The 16,796-nt window shown below is 44.6% G+C and overlaps 1 protein-coding gene across 1 annotated transcript in view; it reads right to left on the bottom strand.

Moving 5' to 3' along the window:
• The window catches only part of KCNK4 (potassium two pore domain channel subfamily K member 4), a 41,567-nt gene extending 25,176 nt beyond the window's left edge, over positions 1-16,391 (bottom strand). Inside the window, exons 1-4 of the mRNA XM_073554613.1 lie at positions 16,157-16,391; positions 15,705-16,065; positions 9,440-9,759; positions 6,034-6,151 (exon numbers count right to left, since the gene is read on the bottom strand). Of these exons, the coding sequence (XP_073410714.1) occupies positions 6,034-6,151; positions 9,440-9,759; positions 15,705-15,891 (625 nt within the window). The 5' untranslated portion in view covers positions 15,892-16,065; positions 16,157-16,391. The remainder of the gene's footprint in view (positions 1-6,033; positions 6,152-9,439; positions 9,760-15,704; positions 16,066-16,156) is intronic.
• Between the last annotated feature and the right edge of the window lie 405 nt (positions 16,392-16,796).

Genomic DNA, 16,796 nt, shown 5'->3' with positions numbered 1-16,796 from the left:
GCCCCATTAGCAGACCTTTTGCAGAAGACATCACGGGGCCGGAGCCAGAAGTCGAGAAGCAGGCAGCAAGACAGCGGGGCGGTGAGTGACGTGGCCAGCCTCCCCTCCATTTCGGCTCGCGGCACACAGTGGTGACGCGCACGTCGCGGCCACGTTACCCGGCGTGTTCACCTGACCCGGCGTGGTCATCGGCATCGGTGGACGGTGGTGACGTGACGCGGCAAGGAGCCCGGTGGCGAGGTGGTGTGTGACGTCACCGGCCTCATTTCCTTTCTCGCGGCGCTGGGGGGAAGCGGGCGGTGGCACGGTCATGTGGCCACCCTTCAGCAGGCAAGGGCCACAGGTCATGTGGTCCGGCGTCGCGTTCCCCCGGCATTGGGTGCCAGATTCAGGAGGTGTTGCCTGCGGCTGGAGAGCCAACCTCCCCCCCCCCTGTTTGAGGCTTCGAGCCGGTGACTTTTTGCCAAGCGTTCCCGGACGGACAGTCGGTCTGGACGCTGGCGCTGCGGCCCAGGAGGGCTGCAGTTGGCGTAGTTCCATGGAGAAGATCGCTGTTGCGGTGCTCGACGCGGAGGACATGTGACGGCTGTTCCGTGGGGTTCCGCGGAGTCAGCCTAGTAAGTAAGGCTCACTTAAACCTTTATTAATGTCTAGATTTTAAAGGTTGGGAAGGGTGTTGCTACGTATGGTTTCGCACTAGGCTAGTAGTTGGTTTGTCACGGGGTTTCGGAACGATGCACGATGCACGGCTGGTCCATGTGGCCGGCGTTCGAATCTGTGAGGGAATGGTTGCTTTTGGTCCAGGAGGCCGTTTTGTGCACTTCATGAGTGTTGGGTGGTTTTATTTTCATGCTAGTTTGTTTTCATGATAGTGGGTATATCTATAGTAAGTAAGGCTCACTAAGGCACACTTAAACCTTTATTAATGTCTAGATTATATTGGTTGGGAAGGGTGTTGCTACGTATGGTTTCGGGTGCACTAGGGTGGTAGTGTGTTTGTCTGGGGGTTCGGAAAGATGCGCGGCTGGTCCATGTGGACAGCGTTCGAATCTGTGAGGAAATGGTTGCTTTGTGGTCCAGGAGGCTGTTTTGTGCACTTCATGAGTGTTGGGAGGTTTTTCTTTTATTTTCATGCTAGTTTGCTTTTATGATAATGGGTATATCTATAGGTGACGACATCATTTTATTTTGGTTGGTATAATTGTGCTTGCATTCTCTGGGTGTTTGTGTATGTCTGGTGGTGATTTCATGGCGGTTGGTGAGTAATTCAGGTGGTGATACGGATATTGGCAGAGCGGTGGTGGATAGCCATATCCATGCCGGTTTTATGGTTTATTGTTATAGGCATGGGGTCTTTTGGCTGAAGGATTATCGCCGCGCCTAGTATTTGATAAGGGTTTGATGGTAGTTCACTGATGTGGTGAGCAGTTTTATCGCCGCGCCTAGTATTTGATAAGGCTTTGATGGCAGTTCACTGACGTGGTGAGCAGTTTGGGGAGTGCACCGGGCGGCTTAATCTTTCACATTACAGTGGGGTGTTTGCTATTGCTGGTCAGAGGTGAGGGGGTAGGTGGTCGAGTTTTCATTACGGTGTGTTTTATTTATATGCCTCGGTCCGGGTTCGGTTCTCCAATAGGGGCTTTGAGTGTACTAAGGGTTCACTAGGGGCATTATGGTTTGTTGCGGCAGACGTTCAGGAGAGGTCGAGATGCTTGGGACGGCAGATCTTTTGGGAACCTGCCTTTCTGGCAGCAATGGATGACATTTCCCCCGGGGGGCTTGGAGTTGACCTTTTACCGGATTTGTTTTCCGGGTTAATTTCTTAGGGGTACGTAGATATTGCGTGGAGCTGGGGTTTTATGGTTGGTCAATGTCTGGTTGTTGTGGTCCGTGGTTTGGTTTCTGTGTGGTAGTCGGGGATTATCTGGTATTAGGGATGGTGGAGTGCTTATTTTCTGTTCATGGTCCAACCTGGGACTACTAGGGATTATCTGGTATTGGGGAAGGTGGTGTGCTTATTTTCTGTTCATGGTCCAACCCTTGACTACTTAGGGTTTCTACATGCTCAGGGCGTATTTGCGGTTATCATGTGTTTGGATAAGTCAACGTGTTTGATTCACCTGGGGCCCTATGTCTAAGTCAGGTTAGGTTAACGAGTACATCATGTCAGGTCGGGGGTCGTTATTAGGTTCCCGTGTATATCGCGCTGCTGTTTTGGGGGTTGAGTTTGGTTATTGAATACGTGGGTCTACGAGCCACTGGGGGCTTTTGCATGATCTGCAGTCATATGGCGTTCTTACGGTAATTTGCTGGTCGTGGCTGCCCAGGGGCAGTTTTAGCAACTTTTGTACGTAAGGACTGGTGGGTTCTCACTGCGGTTCTTTAGGGTTGCCGATTGAGCTTTTGGCAGACTGTATCGGGTGGTATTTGTTACAGCCGTTGATGGCAGCTACTTAGGAGTTTATTATACAGAGTGGGTAGTTTTCGTTACGATGGGCTAGGAGGTTTATTGTGGGTGCAGCTGGTCCTGCTTTGCCTTCTGGGTATACAGCTCTCCTTAGAGTCTTTTCTTTTTGGGTGCCCCCGGACGGGGGGCTAGGGTGAAGTGTTGCGCAAGGATGATGCAACATTTGAGTTGGGTAACCCAGCGTGTGCTTTACTGGTCTCGGGGGTCCTGGTTGGTGAACGGTTTGTTTATCCAGCAGGTCTTGTTCCATTTGTCGGGAATTCTGTATAGAGCATGAGGCAGGACATGTTGTTTCGATGGCCATGTGAATGGTCTCCCGCGTGGGTGTAGCCCGTCCGGCAATACATGGCTATGTCATTCATTCCGTTATGCGCACTTGTCAGGACCGGCTGATATTATGGGGACATGGTTGTGGTGCAGCGCAGCTGCGGGGGAGGTGTACTTTAGGTAGTGGGTGAGCAGGTTGCAACTATAACATTACTTTCATTAATGTCGGGCTGGTGGTATGCCGTGGCAGGGGAAGCTAGTGCGATGTGCATTGACTTTTAATGATTCTAAGGACCTGGTAATCGTCTGGGGCTGTGCTCCGTTTGGGGGTGTTGCGGTGCTTTAAGGCTGAGTGGTGGACAAGCATCGGGCACCGGTGAGTGCAATGTTTTGACAGATGGCCCGGGTTTATGGTGCCTGGGGTTTTCGGGAGACGTGATGTGTGTCTGAGTTTTCCTGGACTTCAGGTGGTGTGGAGTCGCTTTTCTTTCTTTTGTGAGTAGTGTCGAATCCGCAGTTCAGCGGGGAATGGGTGCGGAGTACATCTCACTTTTGGTAAGAGGGTGGCAACAATAGTGTTGTGATTCTGGGTTCGAAGTGCACGGGTGATGCACACAATTAATTCGTTTCCGGGTCGTGGTGATTCCGGGGTGGATTGGTTTATGTTTTCGAGTTGGGTGGATATTTTAAGATCGATGCTATCACGCAGGGTTGACGGGACCAACAGAGTTTTGGTACTGCACGTGTGTGGTGGAGACTTGGTCGCTGGGGCGTCAAGGGGTTTGATCTGAGACATCGGGCCTGAATGCTGTGGTTCATTTCTTCCTGCCTGGGAGCCGTGCTCGTGTTGTTGTTCATGACTACATAGTGGGTTTTACTGGGCACGTTTTTCAAGAATCTGTCGGAGGTTGGGGAACCAGTGTAGGTTCTTTTGTTACGTCAATAATGGTTGGCTTTGATTATTATCAGGTGGAGTGCAATTTTCTGAGGCGCCTGCAATGTTGCGGTCTCAACGAGGCAGAGGCGGCTGCTCAGGTTGGGGACTGGTCGCGCAGGCGGTGCATAGGATTGGACGATGCGGTTGGCTAGTTGCAGGTCTTGGGTGTGGCTGACCTTGTTGTACTGCTGGTTTGGTGTAGGTTGGCATTGTGAGGTCTAATGGGGATCAGTTTTGATCGACTGGTCTTGGTACAGAAGCATTGGTTACTCGAGCCGCAGAGTTGGCTCGGGTTGGGTTTTTTGGTGGTGGTACTCGCACGTACAAGGTGTCATACGTGCTCGCGGTGGCGGAAAGGAGGGGGTGTAATTGAAGTCAGTGGATTGCACAGAGCGGGGGGGTGAACCCAGTGCAGGAGCGGGTTACCCCTGGTGGTGCAATGGTATACTTGGTTAAGGTGGGTCCCAGCTGTGCTGGGTCACAGCGGGACATGTTAACGTGGGACCCTGCTGTGCTGGGTCACAGCGGGGCATGTTAACGTGGGTCCCTGCTGGGCTGGGTCCCAGCAGGACATTGGTTGGGCAACACTCGGCTGGGTGTCCTCGAGCCGGTGTGGTGCGGCTGAGGGCTCGTGGTGGAGCTGGTGTTGCAATCATGTACAATGGACTCTTCATTTACCCCCCCTCCTTTTGCTGGTGGTTATGTTTATGGAATATTTCTACGTTTATGGATAAAATGTTATTGCTTGTTTGGTGTTAATAAACGGGGCTGCTGTGGCCTTTTACATCCAATGTCACGCAGTCGTGTCTTATTTAAGTTAAGAAGGGGTAAGTGTGGGTTTTGGGATGGGTCATTACAGTGAAGCCGTCAGTCAGACTTCCTAAGTCAAGGGCCACTCAGTGAATTGTGACCAATCAATGTTGAATATGCGGTATTATTACTTTTTAGGGTCAAAATGTGGAGGGCACTAGCGCAGGGCATTAATAGTATTTTTAGGGGAGAATTTTACTATCTAGAGAGCACAAATGTGGCATTAGTGCTCTGTAAGGAGCACAGTGGTGGCAGTATTATGTGGGGCGGTAAGAGGAGCACGGTTATTGTACTGCACAGCAGGTGCTGTAGGACACATACGGCAGCAGCGATTCAGTATTGGGGTATCAGCAGGATGAGGAGTTTGCACAGGTCGGGCATAGATATGGACGGTGCAGGAAATGTGAGACGTCAGATGTGTTTCTGTTGTATTCTCTGCAGACGAGTCCTGGCAGGAGAAGTTGTTATGTCTTTCTGGGCCAAATGGAAAAGATGTGAAAAGTGAACGACTCCATCAGAAAGAATGTCCTCTGTAAGTCACCATCTATAACTGTGCTGTAATCTCTTACATGGTCTGCAGCACTGGTATCTACCACTATATGGTCTCCATATAATAATATCAGTGTTCGTTTTAATATATACATTTATTTTCAATCACAGTGCGGTAATCTGCTGATGTTCCCCTATACTCACAATTAGGGTGCACCATGAAGCTGTAGTCAGGATTACCTGGTTAGGGGCCCACTCAGATTTTTTGCACCCCCTAAGCTGAAACCCCCCAGCTACGCCTCTGGTTGCAGCCAATGGCATGAGGAACATTTCACAGGTAGAGAGAAGAATGGATTCAAATGAATTTCAACATTCATAACACTATCTGTTAAAAAAAAAAAAAGCTGAAGCTGAAAATAGGATGGCTTCTACAAATGGATAATGATCCTAAACACAGGTCAAAATCCACAATAGACGACCTCAAAAGGCGGAAGCTGAAGGCATTACAATGGCCCTCACAGTCCCCTGATCTGAACATCAGTGAAAATCTGTGGCTAGACCTCAAAATAGCAGAGCATGCAAGATGACTAAGGAATCGCACAGAACTGGAAGAATTCTCCAAGGAAGAATGGATGAAAATCCCTGAAACAAGAAATGAAAGACTTGTCTCGCTATAAGAAATGTGTACACGCTGTGATTCTTGCAAAACGGGAGTGGTACTAGGTACTAACCATGCAGGGTGCTGAAAACTTTGCATCAGCCTATTTTCCTTTTTGTAATTATTAAAATGGAAAGATGACTATATTATATATTTATTGCTTAAAATACAAAGGAAATGTGTTGTCCTTAACTTTAGGACTTTTAGAGATCATTTCATCTTAAATTGGCTTAACAAATCACCATAACAGTAATTGTGACCAGGGGTGTCCAAACTTTTACATGCCACTGAATATAAATAGGAATAACTGTCATTATTATTATATTAGACCTATGTATCTGCCAAATTTGGTTTATTAATGTAATTCTCTTCCTGTGTTTATAATAAAAAGTTGAAGACCATTACCGATTGTAGTGATGACCGTTCCTGCAAAGAAGAAGCAGCTCCCGATGTCCCAGTTGGTGGTGACGTTGGTGCCGTTCGTTGCAATATCAGCTCCAGAACCCAGCGCGTCCTTCACCTGCTGTGATGCCAAAAGATTCAGTTAATTCCCATCCTTTCTTGTAGGATCTCATAATTTCTGTGGATATTTTCTGCACTCATCAGTCTTCATCAATTCTGTCATAACCATTTGTTTGCAACTCATCATGATAAGGATTCTGTAAAAAATGGCTAACCAAAAGAGCGACATTCTGCTAATCACTCAGATCCCATGATGGAAAACAAATGGAGGCATTATGATTAAAGGGGCTGTGCAGTACTTTTATATTGTTGGCCTTTCCTTAGGATAGGTCATCAATGTCAAATCGGTGCGGGTCCGACGCCAGGCACCTCCGCTGATCAGCTGTTCCCGGAGCCGGCGGTTAGTCCGAGGATTGAATTAAAGGACATTTTCCAACTAAGCAAATAATTGCATCTCGGTAAAATATGTCGTCACTTGTTGATCAAGGGGTTCAGGTCCGTTTAGATTTATTTTAACATGGTGTTGTGTTTGGGTGAATTACAAGTGGCAAATTGGTTGCAAAGATTCCTGCAACCTTTAGGCTACGTTCCCACGATGATTTTTCGGTGATTTATTTACGCTGCGTATTTTCGAAAAAATGCAAGTAACTGAATTTCCTTTATAGGCGCAGAAATGGTGCAGAAAATCTACAACATCAAACACTCACCAAACGTTCATAGTGGGAACGTAGCCTAAATCAGTTCCATTTATCTGGACAGGACTGGACTGGTTGTTCGGCAAGCACGTGGATTTCTGCAAGACTCATCCAGGCGCATAGGAGAGTCACCGCAACAGACGTGCTGTGTGTGAATTTTCCCTGTGAATAGATTACACAGTGAGCGTTATTAAAAAGGAAAACGCAACATTATTGGTGCTGCTTTTTGGGGAGGTAAAATTGTTGTGGCCAAAAAGTCACTTTATCGCTTCTGATGCTGGGTGCAGCCTGGGTGGCGGACTTCTTTGATTTGGTTTGGACTGGCACCAAACCAAAGGGTTAGATGGAAGGATCCCCAACACTTTTAGGATTATTTACCATCAGATAAAATGACAGCCACTTGCCATTTGCCCTCTAAGAGTAAGAGTGAATTTCTTTAGTTTGTGGACCCAAAGGTAACAAAGAACATCTCTTATTTGGAAGACTTCTCCCACCCCTCTATGATAATGAGGCAAGCCCTCCAAAATGTATTCCCCAAAAATATTACTTTATCTCCGATCTACAGAATAGGGGATAGCTCAGTGATTGTTGGTGTTTCCAACAACTAGGACCCCTCCTCAATCTCAAAATCAGGCTCTGAATCCAAGAACTGGGCACCACATCACCCCATCTTGAATGAGGCGGAGTTGCATTTGTTTTACTCCACTCCATGATGGCTGCGGAAAGCCGAGCTCATCTCTGCTACATTCAAGATGAGGATCTGCAGAGCCTGGTTTCTGATTTCCAAAGCCTGATCTGGGGATCAAAGGTTGTCCCAGTGATCAGACCTCTAATAAGTTATTCCCTATCTTAAAAATGGGGAATAACTTAGTATTTTGGGAACAACCCGTGATTGAAATCCCTGCTCCTGACATTTATGGTGAAAATTCCAATATAATATTATTAAAATGTTCAGCCTGCTCTTTGCTACTACTTGTTGGATGAACATTGTACTTTTGTTCTGCCGATCAGCAGATGTCCTCTGCATAGGGGTGTATACTGAATAAAACATATATAATGCTTATACAGTAACATAACATGAGATACAATGTATCACAAGGGATGTAACATATGCTGGAGTAACAGATGTTCACACCCTCAGAACAACTCATCTATAATCAATGGCTCCTTTCTCCACATAGAAGAGGTTGTGTTTTGTACCTCTGAGAATAATTTCGCCATAGCCAGGGGGATTAACTATCAATTATGGACCTATCAAAGGCCACCCTATGATATTTTCCACTATGTGCCTGGGTATATTAGTGTTAGGCTGAATTCACACATCCATGTTGCAGTCTGTGCATGGACTGCCATACCTGGGCCAACCTGAACTCCTAACAGTCTCACAGGTTGGCGGGTGGTGAAACAGAAGTCACCCATATAATTGTTTAAAGGGAATCTGTCAGCAGGTTTGTGCTATATAGTCTGAGAGCAGCATAATGTATGGGCGTAAACCCTGATTCCAGAAATGTATCACCTACTGGGCTTCTTACAATGCATTTAGTGTTTTATCATCAGTAGATTATCACTGGAGGAATAGGTGTCTCGTGCAAGACAGTCCAACTAATCTGTAACCATGCCCCCAGCACTGATTGGCAGCTTCCTGACAATGTATATAGGAAATTGCCAATCAGTGGTGTGGGGGCGGGGTTACACACTGCTCTGCATTTGAGATCTGCTAGATCTGCAGCAGGTAAAACAGGGATTCTATCTAACTGCGCCAAGCAAACTAGTAAGTGACACATCCCTGGAATCAGGGTGTCAGCCCCTACATCATGCTGCTCTTGAATTACATAGCAAAAAAAAAACAGCTCTCAGATTTTCTTTATAAGGCAATTACTATAATAGGCTGCAGTATTTGGTTATATTATGATCGCTACAACCACTAGCAACTAGCTAAATAACTGTCACTATATCAGTGATCGTAACCATGAATACCTAAGGTCCTGAAATGCCCTGCACATGGGGTAAGTGACATAGTGAATCAGAAAAACTATACTACATTTGTAATTGAAGGTATTTGCTAATATTATCATTATTACACCTACTACATATTGGGATAGGATCTTGGAGATTGAACGTACGGTACGTTTACGTCATTTTACAGGAGCTTTCCCCTTGACGATAGCCGACAGGAGCTCGGCTTAAGTTATAGTCGAAACTAGACTGTCACTGCCAGGACCGGTGCCCTCAATACCCTGGACCATATAACCCCCTAAATGTCATGATTGCAGCATTTAGAAGGCTGCGAGAGGGATGGGGGCTCCCTCTTCCTTCAGATTGGCACCACAACGACATCATCGCAAAGGCTCGTGATGACGAGCTTCGAGTTAGACACCTACGGCAAGCCTATTAGATCATGAGGAGAGCATGGTCTAAGAGGCTTCTGTCAGTGCAGCACTGACAGGTGTAAAGCATTGCCATGCCAAGTAAAAAAAGAAACAATAAAAAACAATCTCAGAATCCGTTTCACTGTTTTGAAAGGTGAGTATAGTTCTGGGATTTTTTTTGTTTTTTTTTAACAGGTGAAATCTAATGTTGATATATTTTATATATTGATATAATTCCTGAAAACCTTTATAGTTCTTCCTGCTTCACTAAAGTTGGGCTCTCACCAGCACAAAGGTGTCCAGAATATCCTCCTGCACGCAGATGTTTTCCTCCAGGAACCTTCTGCGGTGCTCCATGAGGAGGTTCTGCTGCTGAGTCTCAAAGGGTTGTTCGAGCATCTGGAAGACCACTGCCCCAGTCACCAGATACCCAAGGACTACGCCAAGCAGGGCCAACACAGTCTTCTTCTTCATGACGTTTTTATTCTGAGATACCTCCTCTTCAACCTCAACCTGGTCTCCGAGTAATATGGTATCTTGGGATGAACAAGACAATGGGTACAGAAAGCCTCCGGGAAGACCACCTACTGGAGAGTGGCAAGACACTGTACATGGGGGGAAAAATACAAAAAGTATCTAGTATTGAAAGTAATAATATAGAGGATACAACTATTCATAGTTCTGGTCGGCATCCAAATAATGCAAGTCACGTCATTCTACCCAATAAACTGTGTATAAACATATATCACCAAGTGATGTACACTGCCAGTATCAGTACAGAAAGAAGAAAAATTCTGGAGTGGCCAAAAGGATGCTGTCCCCAAAGTACGGACCCTATAGAGCCCATATATCTTCAATAACTGGATCCGCTCATTCCTCAACCACAAAACCACAAAATGCATGCTCTTATCATCTCCCGCCTCGACTACTGCAACCTCCTACTCTGGCCTCCCCTCTAGCACCACTCCAGTCCATCCTACACTCTGCTGCCCGACAATCCACCTGTCTCCCCACTATTCCCCAGCCTCCCCCTATGCCAGGCCCTTCACTGGCTTCCTATTGCCCAGAGGCTCCAATTCAAAACCCTAACCATGACATACAAAGCCATCCACAACCTGTCTCCTCCATACATCTGTGACATGGTCTCTAGGTACCTACCCGCACGCAATCTTCAAACCTCTCAAGATCTCCTTCTCTACTCCCCCTTATCTCTTCCTCCCACAACCGCATACAAGACTTCTCCCGTGCTTCCCCCATACTCTGTAACTCTCTGCCGCAACATATCAGACTCTCAGCATCAACGGAAACCTTCAAGAAGAACCTGAAGACCCACCTGTTCCGACAAGCCTACAGCCTGCAATGATCCCCGATCTACTGAACCACCGCAAGACCTGCTCTACCCTCTCCTACTGTATCCTCACCCATCCCTGTAGACTGTGAGCCCTCGCGGGCAGGGTCTCCTCTCCTTATGTACTTGTGTGTCCCTTGTCTTACACATGTTTATTATACTTGTCTATATTTCCCCTTTTCACATGTAAAGCACCATGGAATAAATGGCGCTATATAAATGCATAATAATAATAATAACTGATGGTCGACAGTTATCAATTCCAACCTTATAGTATGGTGTCTTCTCTATGGGGAGAGGGAATGAAGTGACGGGCTTCTCTTCCATGGGAACAAAGAATTGGGCATGTTAAAATCCAACATGTATGATCCTTCCTCTCCTGACAACCACCATTGGGGAAGATTTGTGAGGTCCCTATAAACAGTAGATTGTCATCATGTGTTCTGGGCCTCTCACAATGGAGATCAGGGGGTCGCAGTGTGAGCAACATTGTAAATTGCACTGCAGATTTAAAGGGGCTGTCCGGTGAAAACAAGTTGTTACTGATCGGTGGGGGTCTGATTGTTAAACACGCATGGATGGGCAGAACAGGGCACTTTATCCATGTCGGATGCCTGAAGGCTGCACTTTTCATGCTCTGTGGAGCTGCTGGGAAAAGCCGAGCGCAGCGCTCCACGGACCCATAGAGAATGAATGGAGCAGTGGCTGAGCATGCGCAGTGCAGTGGTTGAGCATGCGCAGTGCCGCTCCATTCTAACTGTAATGAAAGTTCCCCGCTCTGCTGGGAACCCAGGGGGCTGGGTGACACTCATTCCTCTTTACTGTTTCTCATGCTGCAGGGATCCAGGTAATGTGTATATGACGCTTTCTTTGTTGACTGGAATGTTTAGGGCAATTTGAATCAGGATGCACGTTTCCCCCTCATATATTAGGCCAGCAGCTAACACTTTGGCAGGGAAGTTTATGATAGGGGGTAGTAATGTGCAGTGACTCCTGGGTTTTTGTATTTCTGCTGTGGTATCCCTAAGAGGTCTCATTGAGCTGGTGTTATTACACAGCAATGGGCTGTGGGGATTCCGTTTTCACAGGCAGGGTTATATTTTGCGCATAAACAAAAATATAAGCATTTCAGCGCCATGTCATGTGCTAGGCGGCAATATTAATTTATTTTGAGGAATCATTTCGGTCACCAATCTTTGTTCTTGTACTCTATATTGTAATTATGTGAATAACTTTATTACTAATAAAATTTTGATATTTTTTGAATTGGTGTTATGCTCATGTTTCGCTGTGGGCTCTCAGTTGGGCCACAGGTTGGTGGATATTTATAAGTTCACACGCAGCGGAACTCCCGCGGATGTTACCGTGAGAATTCCGGAATTCCATTCCGCATGAAAATTGCATTTTAAATTCCCGCGATTTTCCCGCGGAAGAACTAGCGATTTGCAAGCATAATTAGCTTGCAGAATGCTAGCATTTTCCAAGCGATCTGGAGCATCGCTTGGAGAACTGATTGACAGGTTGGTCACACTCGTCAAACATAGTGTTTGACTAGTGTGACCAACTTTTTACTATTGAGGCTGCCTATGCATCAGTAGTAAAAGATAGGATGTAAAAAATAATAAAAAAAATAAAAAATATTGTTATTCTCACCTTCCGGCGTCCCGCACAGCCTTCCCGCCTCTCTCCACGCTGCCGGCATCTTCCGGTCCCAGTAATCCTTTGCGCGAATGACCGTGAGACGTCGTGCTCCCGCGAGATCGCGACGTCATAGCGGTCATTGTCGCAAAGGATTACTGGGACCGGAAGATACCGGGAGCGTGGAGAGAGGGGTGGGAAGGCTGTGCGGGACGCCGGAAGATGAGAATAACAATATTTTTTATTTTAATTCTATTTTTTACAGGGATATGGTACCCACAGCCCGGAGGACAGTCTCCTCTCCTCCGGACCGTCGGTAACATCCGCAAATGTTCTGCTTACTTTTTGCATGGTGGGCACAGCCACATGCGGAAAGTAAGCAGAACAATGCATTCCTATGTGGGCGGAATTGCTGCGATTACGCAAAATTAATGAGCATGCTGCATATTTTTCTGCGATGCGATTCCGCCGCGGGAAAATCCGCAGCATTAGCACAGCATTGCGGAATCCCATAGGATTGCATGGGATGCTGTTTTTTTGCGTTTTCGCGGCAAAATTGCACGTTTAAAATCGCTGCGAAAACGCAAAAAAAACGCTACGTGTGAACACAGCCTTAATGGCAAGTAATGCCCACGTCTTCCCAACATCTTAAGGAAAACACTGACTATGCAACAATTTTCTGACTTGGAAGAAGTGTAACAAACATTGGAATTAATTAGTACACCCAGGGAGCAATCGTTTTAACAGATACCATTGCCTTCTGTTAATGCTACGACTAAATTTACCCTGACATATTTATAAGCTTCCTTGTAAATCAAGTTTTTAATGAAGCTTTTGGATATAACTTTCACAATCAGCCTCATGGATATTGATTTCCAGTTATTTCCAGGTACAATAAAATGGAAGCAATTGTGGATATCTTTATATTACACCTTTATATCTTTATGTTGTGTATTGCTTGTGTTTATCTTTCACATAATAATGAGAATTTTTGTTCTAATGCGTCAACATTCTGCAGCATTTTACAAATCAGACATATATGTTTATATTGTACGTTAGTTATTTCTATTAAACCCGTATATGTTTATGTCTATTGCCTATCTATACTTATTTAAACCTGGACCTCTTTAAGCCACATATTGGTTGTTTGTGCTATACATTTATATCATATGTTGATTATGGATATTTATCCATCTAATGATAATAATTTTGTATATGTTTATATTGTACATTGGTTAGTCATATCTCTATATTCCACCTGTGTATACTTATATTGTAGGTTGGTGATTTATATGTATATTACATGTGTACACACACACACACATATATATATTTATATATATATATATATATATATATATATGTTACACTTGTATATCTTTACATTGCAATATTGCATATACCACGTGTTGGTTATTTATGCTTATATTACACCTGTACGTTTATATATATATATATATATATATATACATACATACATACACACACACACACATACATATATATATATACAGTATAAAACGCCTGAATATGTTTACATCACATGTTGGTTATTAATGTTTATATTGGGCCTATATATTTTTATATTGTATATTGGCTATGTATACGGTGGCATGCAAAAGTTTAGGCACCCCTGGTCAAAATTACTGTTATTGTGAACAGTTAAGCAAGTTGAAGATAAAATGATCTCTAAAAGGCCTAAAGTTAAAGATGACACATTTGTTTTGTATTTTAGGCTAAAAAGTAATACACATTGTCATTTTTTCACATTTTAAAAATTACAAAAAGAAAAATGGTCCGATGCTAAAGTTTGGGCACCTTTGGAGATTTGTGTGCTCAGATAACTTTGACCAAGGTTTCAGACCTTAATTAGCCTGTAAGGGTTATGGCTTGTTCACCCTCAGTGTTAGGAAAGCCCAGCTGATGCAGATTCCACAGGTTTAGAAACACATAGCCTCCTCCAACCTTGTGCGAAAAAACAGCCACCATGGGTTCTTTTAAGCAGCTGCCTAGCAGTCTGAAAATGAAAATGGTGGAGGCCCACAAAGCAGGAGAAGGCTATAAGAAGATAGCAAAGCGTTTTCAAGTTGTCCTTTCCTCAGTTCAATATGTAATTCAGAAATAGCAGTTTACAGGAACAGTGGAGGTCAAGATAAGGTCTGGAAGGCCAAGCAAAATTTCAGAGAGAGCTGCTTGTAGGATTGCTAGAAAGGCATATCAGAACCCCCACTTGACTGCAAAAGACCTTCAGAAAGATTTAGCAGATTCTGGAGTTGTGGTAATTGTTCTACTGTTCAGAGACACCTTATCAAATATGGCCTTCATGGAAAAGTCATCAGAAGAAAACCTCTCCTGCACCCTCACAATAAAATTCAGCATCAGAGGTATGCAAAAGAACATCTAAACAAGCCCAATGCATTTTAGAAACAAGTCCTGTGAATCGTTGAAGTTAAAATAAAACTCTTTGGTCGCAATGATCAAAGGTATGTGCAGAGAAAAAATTGCATAGAATTTCAGGAAAAGAACATCTCTCCAACCATTAAGCATGGGGATGGATCAATCATGTTTTCGGGTTGTGTTGCAGACAATGGCACAGGGAACATTTCAAAGGTAGAGGGAAGAATGGAGTCAATGAAATTTCAACAAATTCTTGATGCAAACATAACACCATGTGTAATAAAGCTGAATTTGAAAACAGGATGGCTTCTACAAATGGATAATGATCACACACATCAAAATCCACAATAGACTACCTCAAAAGGCGATAGCTAGAGGTTTTTCAATGGCCCTCACAGTCCCCCGATTCGATCATCATTGAAAATCTTTGGCTAGTCCTCAAAAAAGCAGTGCATGCAAGATGACCCAGGAATCTCACAGAAATGGAAGAATTTTCCAAGGAAGAATGGATGAAAATCCATCAAGCAAGAGTTGAAAGACTCTTGGCTGGCTGCTAAAAGCGTTTACAAGCTGTGATATTTTTAAAAGGGAGTGCTACTAGGTACTAACTATGCAGGGTGCCCAAACTTTTGCATTGGCCTATTTTCCTTATTGTAATTTTTAAAATATAAAAAATGACAATATATAATTTTTTTGGCCTAAAACACAGAGAAAATGTGTCATCTTTAACTTTAGCCCTTTTAGAGATCATTCCATCTTCAACTTGCTTAACTGGTCACAATAACAGTAATTTTGACCAGGGGTGCCCAAACTTTTACATGCCACTGTATATATTACAGTTGCATATGTTTATATCATTTGTTGGTTATTTATGTTTAGATTTATTTATTTTGTGTATTTATGTATTTTATTTTACTCCTGTGTATGTTTATATTGTATGTTGGTTATTTATGTGTATATTAAATGTCTAGATAGATAGATACCGTACATATGTATATTGGTTATTTCTATTTCACCTGTACATTTTTCCATTTTTTTATTGTGTATTGGTTAGTTCTTAACCTATACAGATATATGACTGATATCCGACTACCTATATATTCATCGGGACATATATAAGGAAGCGGAGATGTCAGAAGTGAGTGCAGAGCGGCTGGTGTCACTTACCAGGAGGGCAGGTGTCGGAGCCGTCTGCCAGCGATCTCCAATATCGGATGATGTGACAGTCACACACCTGCACACTCAGGCAGGTAGGAGCCCCCTGCAGCAGGGCCTGCAGCCCATCCTCTTGTATCCGATGCCCGGAGGACAGTGATACCCACACTGAGAACTCCCTCCTATCCACACACTGCATGGGCGTGGAAAAGAGGGAGTGAGAGGATGAAATAAGATGTAGACATTGAGACAGAAGGGGAAGAAGATAAAGCTCGAGACTAGAAAGATTTGCGATAAGCGAGCGGAGGAGATGGAAAAAGAAGCAGAATGTGTACAGGACCTAAGGGGGGATGATCCTGCTCCACCAGGGGACCTGCAACAAGATAATGCAATGGCCACAATTAACCATTTTTTCGCCAATGCCCAGCAAACGTTTCTTACCGATCTTGAAGATCTTCGCTTACCCTGTACTTGTAGAGAAGGCAATTGATTAACCCTTCCATCACGTAAGAGCCACGCTAAACTAAAGTGCAATTCTTCGCATTCTACCTAATGAGATTATAGGACGATAATAATAATCATCTGACTCCCTGCGGACCCCTGACTATAATAACCCTTCTGCGCCGGCAGGAGCCGCAGTTACCCTCTGTCTGCCAGCCATGCATTTATACAGCAGTGTCTCATGGCAAAACTTAGGATCCTTTAACCCTTTCCTTCCAAGCCAGATAGCTCATTATACAACATATAGACTGCAGAGCATCAGCCACTTGCCTGCTAGCACCACGCAGCGTTGCATAATGATCACCCCACCCTGCTTGCCAAAATGCAGGGGAGCTTCCTTAAAGCTCCTTTACTGTCACAGACCTGCAGTGTCACTTAACCCCTCCCACTCTGCTGACCCATTTCTAGCCATGAAACAGTTAATGTGTCTTCGAAATCTCCGGCCAGCGCACATTAAATGAGGATGACAGTCAATGGAGATCATGCCAAGTTCTGCCTGCCACTTAACCTCGCTACTTAACCCCTTCACGGGATGGATGGGCAGCCAAAAACCCTGAGAGGCGTCAGCCTTAGCGCTGCAGTGGAATCAGCTTCATGCTGCCA

The sequence above is a fragment of the Dendrobates tinctorius genome, unplaced genomic scaffold (genome assembly GCF_039654945.1).
Source record: "Dendrobates tinctorius isolate UK_male_01 unplaced genomic scaffold, ASM3965494v1 ptg000211l, whole genome shotgun sequence".
NCBI lineage: Eukaryota > Metazoa > Chordata > Amphibia > Anura > Dendrobatidae > Dendrobates > Dendrobates tinctorius.
The sequence above is the reverse complement of the archived record's forward strand: the minus strand, read 5'-3'. Positions and strand labels throughout refer to the sequence as shown.